This window comes from Trachurus trachurus, assembly GCF_905171665.1.
Source record: "Trachurus trachurus genome assembly, chromosome: 10".
Taxonomy (NCBI): Eukaryota; Metazoa; Chordata; class Actinopteri; order Carangiformes; family Carangidae; genus Trachurus; species Trachurus trachurus.
In genome coordinates, this window is record NC_139894.1 from 36,853,833 (window position 1) to 36,872,829 (window position 18,997).

Sequence of the window (18,997 nt, forward strand, 5' to 3'; positions counted from 1 at the left end):
AGACAATCATATGATCTGAGGATTCAATACATCCAAGGGTTTTCTGGAAACTGTCAACAAATTCAATAAATAACAGAAGAAGTCCATGTGAAAACAACCACAGCTGGAGATACACAGTACTGACAATAGATCAAGCCATTCCTTAAGTCATAAATAAACATTCAATATTCATACAGACTTTTTTCAAATCAAAGAAATCAGCTATCGGTCTAGTACAGAGTTTAAAACAGCATTCAGAAGAGCTACAAGTAGATTTATGTACAGGTTCTGTTCATATTCACATTCTATCAAAATAATCCATTCAAATTAAAGCCTCCAAATATTGGTAGTAAAAAGAGCAGAGCTGGCAGTCTGTCTCTGAGGGGAGGTTGTGTGTCTAGAGGTGTGTGCTGTAGAAGGCGGGGGCAGCGTAGCTCTGCGTCCCCAGCATGAAGGGGGACAGGACGTGGCTGGCTGTGAGGAAGGGCAGCTGGACCAGGCTGCCGGCGGAGGGGTGGTGGTGGCCGGCGTAGCCCGCGTGCATGGCCAGGTGGCCGCTGACCGGAGGGGAGGGGCTGAGAGGGCTGAGGCCCCCCAGGCCCCCCGCCCCTCCGCCCGCGCCCCCCGAACCGCCTCCGGTGGGGGCCGAGGTGTCGGCGCCGGGGTTCTGTTTCTTCCACTTGGTCCGGCGGTTCTGGAACCAGATCTTGACCTGGGTCTCGGTGAGGGACAGCGACAGGGCCAGGTTGAGGCGCTCGCACACCGACAGGTAGCGCGTGGACTTGAACTTGTTCTCCAGCGCCACCAGCTGCTCATAGGTGAAGGCAGTCCGGGCCCTACGGGGCTTCCCTGACTTGGAGTCTGAGCCCGAGCGCTTCCTCTTGGGCTTGGTGGCTCCGGCCCCGTTGGTCTGGCCCGCCGACCCTGCTCCGGGGCTCTTGGTGTCTCTGGAAGCGTCCTGGTGGCCCAGCTGGCCCGCGTCCCTGTCTCCGTTGCCGGGCAGCAGGGCCGAGCTGCTCTCCTCGCTGCTGTAGGGGCCGTCCGGAGCGTCTGACTCCGGAGTCCCAGATCTGTGGTAGTCGTCCTCGTCCGGACTTCTGTACACAAAGCCTTCCTCTGGAAACACACAACACACAGCAGGTTACACACACAAGCTGTGGAAGGGAGGACCCTCAGTCCAAGTCCGTAACCATGGAATCAACATTGGGGGGGGGGGGGGACCAAATCTCTCTCTTTCGTTGTCAACAAATGCACATGTCTGAGAGGAGCGTAACCAAAACAGCAGAAAAGCGAGTGGACTTCCACAGTTCCCTACTGTCTTTCTGTGTAAATATCTCATGTTTCAACATGAAAACCTGAGGCTTATATTCAAGTGCGGCCTAGATACGTATTTTCTTTTAAAATTTAGCTGGTGCTGCCAGGGCCATTGTATAGGGGAGAAGGTGATGATAATTCTAGGGGCCCAGTGCCCAGTGGGGCCCACAAAAAACCGTCAACAAACTGTTTTTAGATAATTTTCACTTGTTTCAAACTAATTTTCACTTGAAATAAGTAGAGAAATCTGCCAGTGAAAACATGTTTTTTTGTGCTTGTTCCACTATCAGATTTTTTCTACTTATTCCAAGTGAAAATATGCTTGAAAGAAGTAAAAAAGTGTCTAAAAACAAGCTACTTTTAATATGATGTGTCTTATTTTAAGTATAATGATATTTGTTTTGACTAGAAATGACATTTTGACTAGAAATAAGACAAATATTCTTGGTAAGATACTTGGGTTTTTGCAGTGTAATGTTGCATTAGCATCAAAACAAGGTAGATTAAATAAAAAATGATAATACATGCGTAGTCTAAGAAAAAAAAACTGGAAAAGTTAGGGGGAGGGGCCCACTTTAGTATTCTTTAAGGGGGTGCAGAATTCCTAGCAACGGCCTGGTGCTGCTTATATTCAGGTGTGCTCTATAGACCAGAAAGTACGGTAAATTTGCTTACACATGGGATACTTTTTTATTTGTTCATTTTTATTTTTTCATCAGATAGCTATATATTGGGGGGGACATTTTGAGCATATCTGAATATTGGGGGGGGATGTGTCCCCCCCAATGTATATGGTAATTACGGCCTTGCCTCAGTCCCTATGCAGACACAACTGATCCACTGAGCCAAGGTTCACGCCCACGGCCACAGTATGAGAACAGGCTCACCATGGAAAAAATGATACCTTAAATCTACAGTTAGAATGAATTTAATGAACACACTATGCTGGGGCCTGCAGAAGCTCCTGAGAGCCAGCAGGCCTCAGGAGCCTCTACACACAGCACTCATTAATAATTAACAACAAGAATAAACAAATACAAATGCAAAAAAAAACAAAAAACAAAAAACAGGTAAAAGAATGGGGAAAAAAAGGGTTAGTGAGTGAACGGATCCATTTAGTCCTGATTGGGGGAAAAAAAATTTTTTTTTTTTTTTTTTTAATTAACCACCATAAGAGATGAGATTTTAAAACTTCGTCTTAGAATAAAATCTAAAATCACAAGAAAATATTTAGCAAAACTTTTTTTTTTATTATGTTTATTAGACCTACATACATTAATTGAAATAAGGTTGTGAGGCCCAGTGAGTGAAGCTGCAGGCCGCTGCCGTTAATACTCAATAGCCTATCAAATATGGAAAAAAAGAGCACAGTAAAAATGGAATAAGAATAATTTACGTTTTAACTGGTCGAACTTGTTTTTTTTTTAACATGGACACAAAACGAACCAGATTGTACAGGACAAGAAAGATAAAGCTCCAACACAAACACCGCGCTGCGTTTCTACTGCAGCTTCCTCCAGTCACAGCGCTGCTCACAAAGGAACATTTGCTCCTAAAAGTTATACATTAAATTAAAACTTCGCACACACACTTTAATTTCATGTTATATAGCTTCAAAATGCTGCTGTTATTTATAGAATGTAACAGCTCCGAGTCTCACTGAGTTTTATTTTAAACAAAAAAAAAAAACGGAGCTGATCCAGGTTCAGCTCATTTCAAACATTTAGGCTACAGCTTCTGTTTGTTTTCTTTCTGCAACACGTGTTCGACAACAGGAAGCATGGGCTTCACATAAATGTTTGTTTCTATATGAGATAATTTTACTGCTCTACATTTTCACTTCTTTTTATTACAAAATAAAAATTACCAGAGCTGACGCTCAGACGGGCTTTTATTTTGAAATTTGTGAAGAAATAAGAAGACATAATAAATAAATAGACCTTCATTAAACAGGAAGCAGGTCTAATGGGTCACACACACACACACACACACACACACACACACACACACACACACACACACACACACACACACACACACACACACACACACACACACACAGTTGAGCAGATCAATAATAGCCTACCTATCAGCATGCACTGTTGCCAATTACCTCGCAACTCTTTTACACACACACACACACACACACACATACACATTCACACAATACACAGACACACACACACTGACACGCTAATAACTGGGAATTTTTAAATCCTCCAGAAAAATAAAGTAGTGTCATTAAAGCGGGATTTACGAGGCCGAGGCCGCATGCAGAACGAGCAGAATGAAACATCTAACGGTCCAATCAAGTGTGAACGAACACGAATTCAATCCAGATCAATATTTTAGAAGGAAAAAGTCCTTGTTGTTGATGACTTGTGGTGGATGAGGGGGGTTCAGTTCCCGCCGTTCAATTCCACAAACACACACACACACACACACACATTTCAAATTAAAAGTTAGTGTAAATACGCGGCGGAGGTAGACTTACTGCTCGGGTATTCCTCCGCGCCGTAGCAGCCTTTGCTGGTCTCCAGGCCGGACTCCCGCTCCCCTCCTCCTCCTCCTCCTCCTCCTCCTCCTCCTCCTCTCCGGTTCTCTGCTCCGTAGCCGCTCAGCTCGCGCTCTCCCCGGTGGCTCGCGTGCTGCTGCTGGGGTCTCCGGTTGCTTGTGAACTTGTTGGGATCCAGGATGTCCAGCACGGAGAAGGATGTGGTCCGGTGCCCGGTGGGGCCCTGGAAAACGACACACCGGAACTCATCAATTACTGTTTATTATTATTATGACACATTTATTATTAGGCTATTATTATTTATTATAATAATAATAATAATAATAATAATAATAATAATAATAATAATAATAATAATAATAATAATAATAGCAATATTATTATTAGGCTATAATTATTTTACACTCAGCTTCTTCCCGCCAGTTGAACTGCTGAGTGAAGTAGCTCCGGCTGAGGCTCAGGACCTTCCACTGTCTCTGAGCTGTGTTTTAAAAATGAGTCATGGCCTTTATTTATTTATTAGTATTATTATCAATATCAATATATTATTATTATTATTATTATTATTATTATTATTATTATTATTATTATTATTATTATTATTATTATTATTATTATTATTACTATGCTATTATTATCATTATTGTTATTATTATATGCTTTTGTCATTTCATTTTTTTCTAGTCATCTAATAACAGCCTACTAATAACAGCAATAATAATAATAATAATAACAGCAGCAACAACAACAATAATAAAAATCGTTGTTACAAATAAGACACACTATAAAATAATAATAAAAAACACGGTCACATCAGTGTTTCCTTGGAACAAACTCACACAGCAACAACACACATTTTGGCGTCTGTCTATTTACACTCGTCAGATGAGACAAAAAGGAAATCAGCTATTTTCCTCTTTATAGCATCTCTGCTGAACGATGTATTTAAATGTTATAAAACCCAAATTTATGTTTCCATAAATCCCTCCCACTCATATCTGTGTGACCCGGTCACTGAGTGTCCTTCAGATTTATGTGGAGCAGAGGAGTCGGTGGTCCCGGTGTGTGCAGCAGATAAAGGTTCAGAGAGGCAGCTGATAGGATCGTTCATGTATTGATGAGGCCGCTGTGGAGCGACTCCACAGGAATAATCCCACTCTCTCCACGGAGGAATTCTGTCCGCCAGTAATCCGGGGCCACGGGCCCATTAACACAACCACACAGCGCAGCGGCCCCTCACTAACACCAACAACTCCTCTTATTTTATAGGAGACATTACAAAACTGCTTTATTCTTTTTCATTATCGCTAAGGACAGAAACGCTTGGTTTGATTTTTAAATTACACCAAGTCTACTCTTGTTAACATTCCCATGTTTCCCACATTCTGTGTCATAAACTATAAAGTGTTTTCTTGTCTGTAACAACATCTATGTCACGTCTGTCCGTCCTGGGTGAGGGATCCCTCCTCTGTTGCTCACCCTGAGCTTTCTCCTGTTTTCCCTGTTAAAAGGGTTTTCTATGGAGTTTTTCCTCAGTGGATGTGAGGGTCTAAGGACAGAGGATGTTGTTGTGATGCCATGTAAAGCCCTTTGAGACAAACTGTTTGTAAAAACGGGCTATAAATAAAATTGCCTTGCCTTGCTGAACTAAAATTTCACACAATTTTCCTTCAGATAATTGTGATTTCGTTTAAAAGACAGATCAAATGTCAGATTAAATTAGTTTATAGTTAAACTGGAATTCTCCTGTTTTCTTTCTCAGAATAAAGTTTCACTCTGAGTTCAGTTTGACTCAGCGCGGGAACAAATAAACAGCTATGTCTGTTCAGAGGCCCACACCGTCACCGGACCAACACCGGACCAAGACCAGGCCGTGGCATAAATGAGTCTACTTGACAACAATACAGCATAATCAAACTCTTCCTCTGTAAATTCAGATCGGGTCTGTGCTGAATTCTGTGCTGTGCTCTGCTTCTGTCTCTTTGTCTTGGACCCTACACCTGCTCTAGTTCTGGTCCAGCAGCAGGAGACCCGCTCCAGCTCGGTCTGGGGTCTGGGGTCTGGGGGACTCTACCTGCTGTGGCGGCGCCAGCACCGGGTTGCTCGGAGGTTCCGTGTGGTTCTCCGTGGCCTGAGCGTCTCTGCCCGCGGCCACCGCGTTCGAGAAGAGCCGCTTGTCCCCGTCCACCAGCAGGTCCCCGTTGTCCGGGCCTAAAACCACGGTCTGGATCCCGTCCCCGTCCCCGTCCGGCGCCGGTCTCGCTCTGTCCCGGCTCATGGCGGACTGGGTCGTGTCAGCAGCCTGCACGGGCCCCCCTCCCGCCGCCGCGGCTCTGTCCCGGCATATCACAGTCTGGACCCCGTCCGTCCCAGGCCCCGGTCCCGGTACCGCTCTGTCCCGGTTCATCTCTTAATTCACTCGCTCCTTCCCATAAAGCGACGATCCGGATTAAAAAAAAGCAGGAGCCGTGTGAACAGAAAAGTTTCCGCCTGACGCGCGTTACACACACACAACTAGCAGCATCCAGGGAGGGGTGGTGGTGGGGGGTCAGGTTATCAGCCCCTTCAAGTCTCCCATCGGTCAGAGTCTGGACTAGATGCGGGGTCGAGCTGGATTCCGGACTCGGTCCCCGTTAAAAGTTTAAACTTGTTCTCTCCGGTTCATCCTCGGCGTCCACACACACTGCCGTCATCTACCGTCTGCGTGACGGCGCCGCTGTCCCGTAGTGACACACACATACACACACACACTCTCACACACACTTCACACCGCGCTCTGAGCCCCGCGCGCTCCGTCTGATCACCGGTGGGTGCGCGCGCTCTGGAGCCTGACAGGAGTTAAAGGCGGGATGGGATGGAACGGATCTGTGGCTAATGGTTAAAGCAGCGCGCTCTCCTCTCTCTGCTGTGTCTCTCTCTCTCTGTCCCCATTAGTTAAGTGAAGACCCCCGTCCCCTCTCTGTCCCCTTCATCCCTCCCTCCTCTCTCTCTCTCTCTCTCTCTCTCTCTCTCTCTCTCTCTCTCTCTCTCTCTCTCTCTCTCTCTCTCTCCAGCTCCTGCAGCTCTAAACTCCTTTTTTGGTCTTTAGGCGGCCCCTCGAGGACCCTCTATCACACGCTCACATAATGTGTGTGTGTGTGTGTGTGTGTGTGTGTGTGTGTGTGTGTGTGTGTGTGTGTGTGTGTGTGTGTGTATCCCTCCTTATTTATGCGTTCCTATTCAACTATACAGCTTGTAATTGGCTACAAATTAATCCCACTTCCACTAATAGTCTATTATCTCGGGGTGCGCGCTCTGGGCAAAACAGACAGTAGAGAGTGTGTGAGGCGCGCTCCCTATATACTCCCACCAGGTTTACAGTATTTGTGCACGTGTCAGGACAGGTGGACGGACACAGGGTCGGGGGGCCAGCAGGGTTCAGGTCTGCTCTGCATCCACATCCACACCAACAGGACTCTTATCTGGGATGCAGATTCCAGAGCAGCTATAAGGCCCCTCCTCAAAACTCAATTACGGGCTGAATAAAGCCGGTAATGTCCCCGCTGCAGTGAAATATTGATTCCTAATCCTTGGCAGTCATTACTATGCCAGAAAATAATAGACCACAGAATTGGATTTTGATTTAACACATGACGTGTTTATTCTAATGCTGGGACTTAAAGGGATAGTTCACCCAAAATTCAAATTTCACTCATTATCTACTCACCCTCATGTCGACTAAGAGCTGTGAGAATTTTCAGAGTCCTCCGTTCCTTCTCTGAGTTACGGGGGTCCGCGCAGCAGTATTTGTAATGGTTGTGAATGGATACCAACTTTCTTCGTCCAAAAAGACACACCAAAAAACATCCAAATACCTCCATAGTGCTCGTCTGTAATGTCCCTCTTGTATTGAAGCCCCGACATGAGAAATTGTTCCGCACTGACCAGCGGAACAATTTCTGTCTTTTTGGACGAAGAAAGTTGGTATCCATCGACAACCATTATATGGACAAATACTGCTGCGCGGACCCCCCGTAACTCAGAGAAGGAACGGAGGACTCTGAAAATTCTCACAGCTCTTAGTCGACATGAGGGTGAGTAGATAATGAGTGAAATTTGAATTTTGGGTGAACTATCCTTTTAATATTCAGTTGAGTCTCTTTGTGGGTGCAGAGCAGAGCAGAGAGCGGTGACGACGCTCTGACGCCACTTTTTATATTGTTGTGGAAGAAATGAGAAAGAGAGAGAGAGGCGGCGGGACATCTCCCTGTCTGTCCTCCTCCCGGCCTGATACACAAGGTCAGCTCCATGTAATTGCTTTGCTCAATGATCCTTAGGGGGGCGAAATTAAAAGTTGAGCAAAATAATGACTGAAACAATGAGACATGATTAGCCAATCAGAGAGAAGAGGCCATTACCAGCCCCTTTTGATCTACTTCCTGTGTCTGCTTGGAGACTTTATGGCTTTATTTTAAAACAGTCAGTGTATTATTAACTTTATTGAATATCTGCAGCAGCGTTTTCACCTTGGGAAATATTAGCATTCTAAGAAGTGGAGGAAACTATAAAGCAGAAGCAAAAAACACACAGAGAGACAAGAGGACGTCATGGAGGAGAGAGGAGAGGAGCATCAGTCAGGTGAGTGAGGAGGAGGAGGAGGAGGAGGAGGAGGAAGAGGAGGGGCTCTGTCTGCAGCTCAGACCCAGGCAGACCCGGGTCCACCTGGGAGGTCCGCCACCCTGCGTTAGGGCCAGCACGAGCTGCTACTATGACGTGTGTGCGTTTAGTCACCGGAAATCCTGATCCAGAGAAATTAAATAAATGTAACGCGCAGCATTTTGAAGCTATAACAACAAAGTAATAATTATAATAATAAGAGGAATAATAATACATGCTAATTATGATAACCAAACACATAGATACATATGTCTTAAATAAGAAATGGAATAAAATAGAATAAATAAATAAATGAAAACACTGAAAATCCTATGATAGTCTATGATAATATGGCGCGCGTATGTTTTAAGGGTTTAAATCGATAATTTCACGATAATTTTACGATCTGCTGCAACCCCCCCCCCCCCCCCCCCCACACACACACACACACACACAGTGACAGTTCCCACGTACCAGCAGCAGCCTCTCCCCCTCTCCCTGTGCGCGTGTGTGCGTGTAAAAGTGAGCGTGTGTGTGTTTTGTGTCTATAATTATTCTAATGAAGGTTAACGAGCTCTGCTCAACCTCCTCTTTATTAAATTAATCTCAGCCAGTAATGAATCATAATTACTATAATTAGCAGCTTGAGCTGCCTGATGTCTCAGCGGTGGCTAGTCAGAGGTGATGATGATGATACTGAGGCCTTCATCACACCTCAGCCTGCCTCTGCCGACACAGCCTCTGACTATTATTATTATTATTATTATCATCATTATTATTATTACTTTGTTTTTTTTCAATGTGGCTCCTTTCATATTTAATACATCTATAATTCTAACAGGACATGTGTAATGACATAATTATTTTTATGATCATATTTCAGATCTTACATTTCTGTGCTCCACTCTGAGCTCATAGCATCATATGATTAGTGATATGATGCATCAACACAGCTACAGTAATACTATGTAGGTTTCCTATATGATCCAGTGTCTCACAGTCAAAATATTGTTTCTATAGTTGCTTTTACAGTCAATTTTCTATATGTAAAAATACTGGAATCAGATGAAAGCACATGGTCTTTGTTCATTCATTCATTCATTCATTCATTAGATGTAGGGCGACCTAACACACAGGTGAAATAATTGTGTTGCGCTACAGAGATGATCCTACAAAAGAAGTGAGTGTGAATTGGTCTGTTTTTGAAGTTAAAAGAAAATGCAAAAAAACAAAACAAAGGAAGAATGATTTTTTGATGGGATGTTCAGCTGGAAGTTGAAGTAATTCTTTCCTGTGGGGCTGTTTTCGTGTCCCTGCCTCCGTGCTGTGGGGTTTGTGTCTTTTCAAGGTGTTTTAGATTAGCCCCCTCCTCTTCCCCATTACAGGAGTAATAGATCCCCATCCTCCACTCACACACACTTGACCCACCCACCCACGCACACACACGGCCCCACTACAATACATATCCACAGTTCGACACTCAGATAGCATCTGACCTGAAGAATTAATTAAATATGATAGCTGATTAAAAATAGCATAACTAATAGTGTAATATCTCAAGCTGTCGTCTTTAATAGTCAACATTGTGTGTGTATGTCTTATCTGCTGCAGACAGACGCTCTCACTATTGATTCCTGTTCATTTCAGTTGTCAGGCACAGACCACTCAGCTCATCTGGAATCATTACACTCCACTGCCTGTCTCTCTGTCTCTCCGTCTCTCTGCCTGTCTCTCCCTCCTGCTGCCGGTCTCCTAATGTCTCTCTCTGTGTCCGTCTGAGTCCCTGTCTGGGTCTGGGTCTCTGACTGTCTCTCTCTCTGTCTCTTTATCTGTCTCTCTCTGTTTCTGACGTTCTGTCTCTTCACTCTTCTTACTTTTATATCAAATTCAAATGTCTGTCTTGGTGTGAACCGACACGTCTTTGCCAGGTGATTCAGATGGGTTCAGACCTCTTTATTAGCACTTAGACGACACAGCATCATTCCACTGATATTCTTCCTATCTTTGCTGTAAATACTTTTCAAATATGTATTTTTGTTCATCAATCCATTCACAAGTTACTCCCAATCTGTATTTCAGTTCAATTCCCAGATTCATAATTTCAACAGTCAGCAAATAATCTTCATCCCACTTTTTTCAAGTCTACTTTCTCTCAGTTCTCAATTAGATTTAGAGGTCCACACTTTTGGAATGCATTACCAGTCCACCTTAGAAACTGCACAAGCATAAATTCATTTAAGAAACAAATAATTGGCCCAGTTGAGCAATACATAAACCACATATTTACTTTTCATCACCACACAACATTGATTTTCTCTCTGTCTCTTTTCTAATTGTTTTATGTTGTTCTTCACATTACTGTAAATGAAATGTATGTTGAATGTTTATATAGGAGGACCACTGGACAAGCCCTTAGGGGTTTTTTGGTTTCTCCTGCACATTTGCTTTATCTACTGTATACATTGTATACTGTTGTTCTACTTTTTAATATGCTGTTATCTATATTTTTCATGTGCTAATAATAAATACAAAAAATGTCCCCTCATCACTATGAACATAAATCTGTAAAAGAAGCAGACACACATGAAGAGCTTTATATTTTCCTAAAATGTCACCTATCTCATATTACGTATGATTTTGTGTGTGTGTGTGTGTGTGTGGCTGGGGGTTTGCCCTGTGCTGACCCTGAGGTTAGGGTGAAGCAGTGGAGCCAGATGAGTTTTTATTGGTGGAAGTCACAGCTCAGTGACTCTCTCTCTCTCTCCTCTTTTCTCTCCCTCTGTGTGTGTGTGTGTGTGTGTGTGTGTGTGTGTGTGTGTGTGTGTGTGTGTGTGTGTGTGTGTGTGTGTGTGTGTGTGTGTGTGTGTGTGTGTGTGTGTGTGTGTGTGTGTGTGTGTTTAATGTAACTGCAGTAAGAACGAGCTGAAACGAAGTCTAACTTCACAGTTTGATGTGATCAGGTCAGACCTGAAGCTTTCATTTATTTTGAATACATTGAAAACAATGTGTATCCCATCAGTACAGCAGCACTAACTAGAAAAAGAAACTACAATTGTTCTGCAAAACCTTTAGATGAGATGAAATATTGACAAAAACATGCAGTGGAAAACTCCTTGCTCTGAGTAGCTCCTATGATAAAGAAGTGGAGTCATCAATCAACCCCAACCCACCCTAAACTGAATGTGGGTGTGTGCTGTGTGTGTGTGTATGTTGGGTCTGTGATAGACTGGTGACCGGTCCAGGGTCCTCACCCTGTGTCAGCTGGGATCAGCCTCCTTCACAGACCACCAGTACTAATGTATTCAGTAATATGGAGCATATACTTCCTCTGCTCCAGATTGGTTTCAGGTTACATCTCTGTTTATTTTTTTAGTCATAAAAACCGAACCGTTTGTGTGAAATTTTTATTTAACATTATTATTATTATTTTTTTTAAAAGTCATCTATAGTTATTTTAAAAAGCCATCTATATATGTGTTGTTTATACTCTGTATTTTCATTTATGCACACAAAGAAATGCTGGGTTGTTTTTTCAACCCAACTGAGCCTGTTGGTTAATTTAATTGGGTTATTTTCATTGAATTGGGTATTCTGAGAACACAACTCTAGGTTATTTCTGTTGGGAATGGAGTTATTAGCAGTTGAGTTGTAATTTCTATAATGTTGTGTTGGTTTGTTTTGGACTACCCAACACATTGGGTTGACGTTCGGTGGGAGGAGTTTCCTAGCAGTGTGTTTGTGAATATAAGTTTAGGTTATTTCTGTTAAATATATACTAATTGTTGTATTAAGGGAATCAACCCAATTTGTTGGGTTAAATTAACCCAGTGTGTGTTCTGTCCAATATTTAACCAGCGCTGGGTTGGGAAACTACCCAAATTGGGTTGTTTTTAACCCAACATTTCTAAGAGTGTGCATGTGTCTTTATTGGATTATTTGGTTTTTGATTATGTTCCTCATGGTGAGGATTTCACATAAGTCCTTTCGGGTTTCATACCTCTCCCTCGCACACCCCAATCATAATAATTGTTTATATTATTTAAAATAATATGTTTGTGCAAAATAATAATTAAAAAAAAAAAAAAAACTCACCACGACCTTTGACCTTTGATTGATCACCAAAATCGAAGCCAAATTTGAAGATGTCACATCAAGGTGTCCATGAGAACAGACAGATAAACGTCCTCAACATGAGGTTTCAGGTGAGACTTAGCACAGGGATGTTTCATCAGCAGGTTCGCTCTAAAAAAAGCATTGTATATTCATATGATGTCCTTGTTCACAGAACACTCACACAACAACCTCACTGACTCCACTGATTGGCTGCCATCATTTCCTGCTTTATGGCAGCCTGATAGTTCATAAATATTGATCTGCTGCTCATCTGTATGTGTGTGTTGTCATATATATAATTGATCCCACACAGCAAAATAAATTGTGCCTTTCTTCTGGTCCAGTGTTCTCCCATTTCCACAGCCCCAGTCAGGCCCATGGACACACACAGGAGGACTGTGTGATACTGCTTCACCATCTGGACTCACTGTACACACAGGGAATGAGTCGATATGTCAGTCAATACTGAAGGATAACAGTTGGACTCTGTTCATACGTGGAAGTATATGGGCCTGGTTCAGACCAAGGACAGCTTTCTAGGGTTGTGATTATTAACTCATGTGTACATGTGATGTGTAAAACCCAAGTAAAAATGTCCATAAATAAAGATCTGTGTGTGTCTTTAGATTTTAGTTAATATATACACTTATAAAATAGAATCTTAAAGGTGTACAGAAAAGAAAAATGAATTTGATTCCACTCTAACTGTAAATAACTCATCTATCAGAAAAAATCAAAATTCTATTTTCGAGTAAATCCGGGATGAAAGTGGGGTAGTTTTTTTCACATTGGATAATGCAGACGCATAAATTATACGTCACGTTGCTCACGATTCATCAGCCACTGATATTGGATCCGTCATCCGTCAATCAAACGTCTGAGACACACACACACACACACCGAGCTCGGTCTCGCCCCAAACACTGAATATCCTGCCCGCTCGATAACGACCAATCAAATTTGTTTTCCTTACTCGGGTAAACTCGTGTTGCAGCTCGTGGAAACTCATAGAAGGATACGCGACAAACAGGACAAGCGGCCATTTCTGAACACCTTTAAGTGAAATAACCATGACATAATTTGAACATTGTTGAATCACAAAAAAAAATTTTGTTCATACAAAAACAAATGAGTCATTTAATCAAAAATGAACCTCACTTAATCTACATAAATGCATCATGCAAAAAGTTGCCTGATTTATTTGAAGTCGATACTTTATTTTCTTCATCGTACGTTTGATTTCCTTCAGCAGGAAGATGTCAGAGGGATGGAAATGTTCCAGTAAAATAGACGCTGCATGTTTCTGCATTAGATCTGAAGCCATTTGAGCTGATCATCCTCACCCAGTTGGAAACAGAGCTGTTTAGTAATAAAGCCTTTATGAGCTGTCTGCATCTGCACTGTAACCACACAGTAAACACTCAGCTCACTGTGCTGCTGCTGCTGCTGCTGCTGCTGGACTCAAGTGCATTAAACACCATGAAGATGATTGTCAGAGATGGTCAGTGCAGGAGACTGAGAGAGAGTCCAGCTTTAAAGAGCTCAGACCTCAGATCAGCTTCAGGTCTCTGTGGCTAAAACAGTTCAACACAACATGTTATTCTCAGAGTGGCTCCAACACAGTAGCAATGATATCTTCACTGCACACTCCTTTAGTGTGTGTGTGTGTGTGTGTGTGTGTGTGTGTGTCAGTAAAGTGTATTTTATTGGAGTTAACACTAAGGTCAAATAAAGCAGATTTATTTCTATGGATTACAAGCACTCTGCCAGCCAGTCCATAAAACAGAAACCAATCACAGATACACACACACACACACGCACGCACGCACGCACACACACACACACACACAGGGGCGATGGAGTCATAGCTGGCCACTTGACAACATTTATAAGGACATAGAGGGAAATCTCCTCCACACCAGAGTCCACTCACCCTCCTTCACCTAATGAAACTAGGAGCTGTTTCTTGTAGCCACACATTATAGACAGACACACAGCAGAGAGTCCACTACATGGATGACACGTTTCTGTCTGTTGGGATTGTGTGGTTCTTCAGTTGTTGTGTAACGTCAGTGTGGTGCAGCTCCAGTAATCACTGAACCTTTTAACATAACATTCCTCAACCTCATTCATACCTGTACTAACTGATCCTAACAAGTCCAGTGGAAGACTTGTGCTACATGTGTTGACCAGTGGGGGCAGGAAACCCCCACCCATCCCTGCACATGTTTATTTATTTTTTAATTTTTAATTTTTTACATTTCACTCAAGTACATGTACATATGTAAAAAAAAAAAAAAAAAAAAAAATCTTATTCTATTTTATCTTATTATATTCTGCTTTCACCTTAGTAACAATATTTTATTTATCTTGATCCTGTTCAACTCCTTAGTGTATTACACTTTTTGTAGATTTTCTCTTAGTAGTTTGTAACGAAGAAAAACTTGTGGGGTTGTATGATCTACAAATAGCCCCTAAATACTTTAATTGCAGTAGAAGACTCTCTGCACTCCTCCCGTTAGCAACGCCAGCCCATAGCCCTGCCCAGAGATTTACAACATACAGTGTTGTGAACAGACCCAAAGAAACGGCCCCTCAAAGTGCAGGAAAAACACAGTTTTTATTTGGACCTAACAAACTGCTGATCGGCGGGCGCTAACCCTGGGCGGAGGGATACGTGAGTTGGTTAGGTCCAAATAAAAACTGCGTTTTTCCTGCACTTTGAAGGGCTGGAAAAAATTATATTATAGCGAACAATGGAACTGTGTATTTTTTTTCAGGTAAAACCTCTTTTAGGCCGCGAAAATAGGCCGTTTCTTTGGGTCTGTTCACAACACTGTATGTTGTAAATCTCTGGGCAGGGCTATGGGCTGGCGTTGCTAACGGGAGGAGTGCAGAGAGTCTTCTACTGCAATTAAAGTACTTAGGGGCTATTTGTAGATCATACAACCCCACTTTAAAAAAAATGCTACTATCCCTCTAATAGTGTATATTTTTCTCATAGAGAGCTTAACCCCCGTCCAGCTGTCATGAGGGAGGAAATGACAGGTTCATCTCAGTAAGAGAGACTGTGATGGAGGTCAGCTGTCTTCACCATGATAGTGGAGCTACTGAACCAGACTAAGAGCCCATTTAAAGGTGTTCATTAGCTAATTAGAGTGTGACACCATTAGGTTACAATAGTGAACTTTTTCACTATATTCTAATTTGAGATACAGAATTTTGGATTTTCCATAAATGTAAGCCATAATCATTACAATTAACTTGACCATGATATTCTAATTTATTGAGATGCACATGTAGCTATAAGAGAGAGCAAAAAGGAAAAAAGAAGACTTGACAGGAAAGTAGATCTTTCTCTAAGAAAATGTAAATATATCACTCAGGGAAAAGACAGACCATTCACAGTTGTGTTGACTGCAAGTTTCATCAAACAATCAATCAGTCATAGAACCATGGTTACCATATGAGTCCATTATCTTCCGTATTGTGGTGGCTTGAATCTGTCTGTGTTTTTTCATGGACACTGAAAAGCAAATGAAAAACTTTAGTGTAAAAAACATTAACAATTACGTCTTGTGGAATAAACACAGGAAACGGTTTCATTAAAGCAGTGCCACCTGACCAGATGATCTAACACAGGGAAGCAGGCTGTGCTTTTGGTTCGAAAGTAATAAGCTAATTAGTGATTTGAAATATACAACCAAATGCTGACTTCACCGGAAACATGGCGTATATTCTTGTCTGCTCATTTCATGTCCCCATTGTCATTAGCTGTCATGTCTCTGTCGCATCCAATCACAGTGAAGAAAGGCTCACTCTCCTCATAATTAGGAGAGGATGTTCAATCTGAGGAGCTGCTGCCTGGATAATTAAGTCATATTCTTTGACAATTATAATGTCAGATTACACAGTCCCCACTTACACTCTGAGTCACGGTAATCAACAAGAGATAAAAACACTGTGATACTTCACCTTCACCCCTGTGATACCTACAAGCATCAATACTGATGTTCAACCTCATACAGGAATGATGACAACATGGTTAAGAATCAGCACAACAGTTGAGAACATCCCACTGCACCGTCATTCTGCTGAGCTATTGTTTCTCCACAGAGGAGCTAACGCTGTGCATTGTGCTGCTGCATGGTCTCCACTCTGCACTACATACTGTTTGTGTTATGTTTAAAATGCATGGATCAAACATGACATCCAGTTGTTAACTATGAGAGAACAGGAAGAACAACAATGTTCTGGCATCATAGAGTGTGTGAGCAGTCTCTCTGTGCCATTTAAAGGGACATTGTGTAACTTCTCCTGTTATCTATTCACGGAAATCTATTATTTGGTTCAAAAGTCTGTTTTTCATTAATCAATAATCACCCGCATCAACAAACTGAAGTGTTCCGGTAAGCTCTGAATTTGCCGTTCATATCATTCATATCTACATCGTGCATTCACCTGCAGTCGGGCAGACGGCCGTCGGTAACAAATCAGATGTCATTTTAGTCACAGAAGTCCAGAGAAAGCCGGTAAAACGTGGGTCAGGTAAACCATACCACATCGCCATGACAACATATTGTCACGTGTATTGTTTTGCCTCGTGCTGACGGACCACTTGTTTACATAGAGGCTTGTTTATGCCGTTACCTGCAGCGGCTGTCGTCCGTCTGCCCAATTTCACTTGAATGCAGCATGAAAAATACAATTGAGTTGCTGCGATATACAACTAGATGGGAGTAATTCCTACACAATGTACCTTTAAAAGCAGACAAGTGCACAGACAGGACTCGGGTGCTGCTGGAATACCTGCCTCTTTGGCCTCTGACTGGATATGTGGCCTTTTGCAAGAGGTTTTTCTTTTTCTTATCTTAGATGGTCATGCTTTTGAATGCATTTGTTGATACATGCAGTAGGCTAAATGAAATCATAGCTCTGGATGAAAGGAGTGAAGAACATGGTTGAATGTGAGATCCTGCCTTCCCTCCTCTCTGTCCTGCTCCTGTGCTGCAGAGAGAGGACGGCTGTCTGTCTCCGCAGCAGCTTTGTGTTTAGCTCATTTGTAACAGTCAGCTGTTAGCTATGATTGTAGTTCACTTCATGTTCACTTTAACTTGAGTGTTCACACACACAGGGATTCTACAGACCAGATGCAGAACACACCAAAAGCATCCAGAGCGTCAAGGAAGCTGGCAGCCATCCAATTTAAATGGACGTCGGTGTCCAAGGGCGTCCGGCGCGTCGGTGGCTTTATGCAAATGAAAAGCATTACCGTTGAAGCAGCAGCAGCCAATTGCAGACTGGGATTCCCAAGGCGGGAGGAATTGAAAAAGGAAAAAAAGAAGAGGGAAAGAGAAGACGAAGATGGAGGAAAAGCTAATAATTGTTGTGGCCTCCAGTTTCCCGGGGCTGTATGATGTCTCTTTATTCATATACAGAGTATAATGCATAATGCACAGTGAAACATGATTAGTATATATCTAATCTAATAGTATATGGTCATCCTTGTAAAGTGCATGGCCAGTTAGCCTACACTCTTAGAAATAAAAGTGCTAAATAGAACCATATAAGGTTCTTCAGCTTGTCATCAGAGGAGAACCCTTTTTTGCTCTTGGTAGAACCTTTTATAAAGGTTCATCTTGGCTCTACTCGTTTTTTTTTTTTTTGCTTTTCCACTAGTACCTGGTACCTGGAATCTGGTACATTTTTGGTAACACCTCAGCCCTGGTTCCAAGGGAGCTGAAGCGATACTTTCTTCAGAAAAGGGTTTTTCAGAAGCAAATGGTTCCTGGTAGAACCTCAGTCCTTGTAGAAGAACCCTTTTGGAACCCTTATTTCTAAGAGTGTAGATGGACGCATGGATCTGCAGAGCAGTTGGAAAGCCCCGCCCCTTTGGACGCTGCTGGCAGGCGGCGCGATGCCAGTGACCAGAGCGTCCGTAACGTTCCCGACCAGGGGCGGAGTGGGGCACCAAAATCTACCGGGAAAATTCTGACCGCACCGGCCCACGATCGGCCCAACCCCCACCCCACCCACACGCACGCACGCACGCACGCACGCACGCACGCACACACGCACACACACACACACACCATTTACATATTTCTGTACCGCTCACCACTCAAACAGAGCTATGTGTCATTCCATATGGCAAAATATATGAGTGCCAGAAGCAAAAAAAAAAAAAAAAATGTGGGTGAAACAACTTAATTGGGGGTCTGGGGGTCCTCCCACATAATTTTTTTTATGAAGGCTACACCATTTCCCATATTCTGGTGCATTTTAACACATTGTTAACTTACTTTTATCTAGCTAAAAGAAAGAAAGAAAGAAATAGAAATACAGAATGTGAAAGAGCTGCAATTAGTGCCTCCCGAGCAGATTTAGCCTACTTAACACTGCTGACCATAACATTACATCCAGTCATGTTTACTCCTTTAT

General features: G+C 42.6%; 1 protein-coding gene across 1 annotated transcript; it reads right to left on the reverse strand.

The window, feature by feature from the left end:
- Nucleotides 1–376: 376 nt before the first annotated feature.
- On the reverse strand, nt 377–6,215 carry nkx1.2lb (NK1 transcription factor related 2-like,b; the record flags this gene model as incomplete). The annotated part of the gene is made up of 3 exons (XM_083980808.1): nt 377–1,095; nt 3,788–4,031; nt 5,883–6,215. The coding sequence occupies 3 exons, from the start codon at nt 6,213–6,215 to the stop codon at nt 377–379; spliced, it is 1,296 nt and encodes a 431-aa protein (XP_083836934.1).
- Between the last annotated feature and the right edge of the window lie 12,782 nt (nt 6,216–18,997).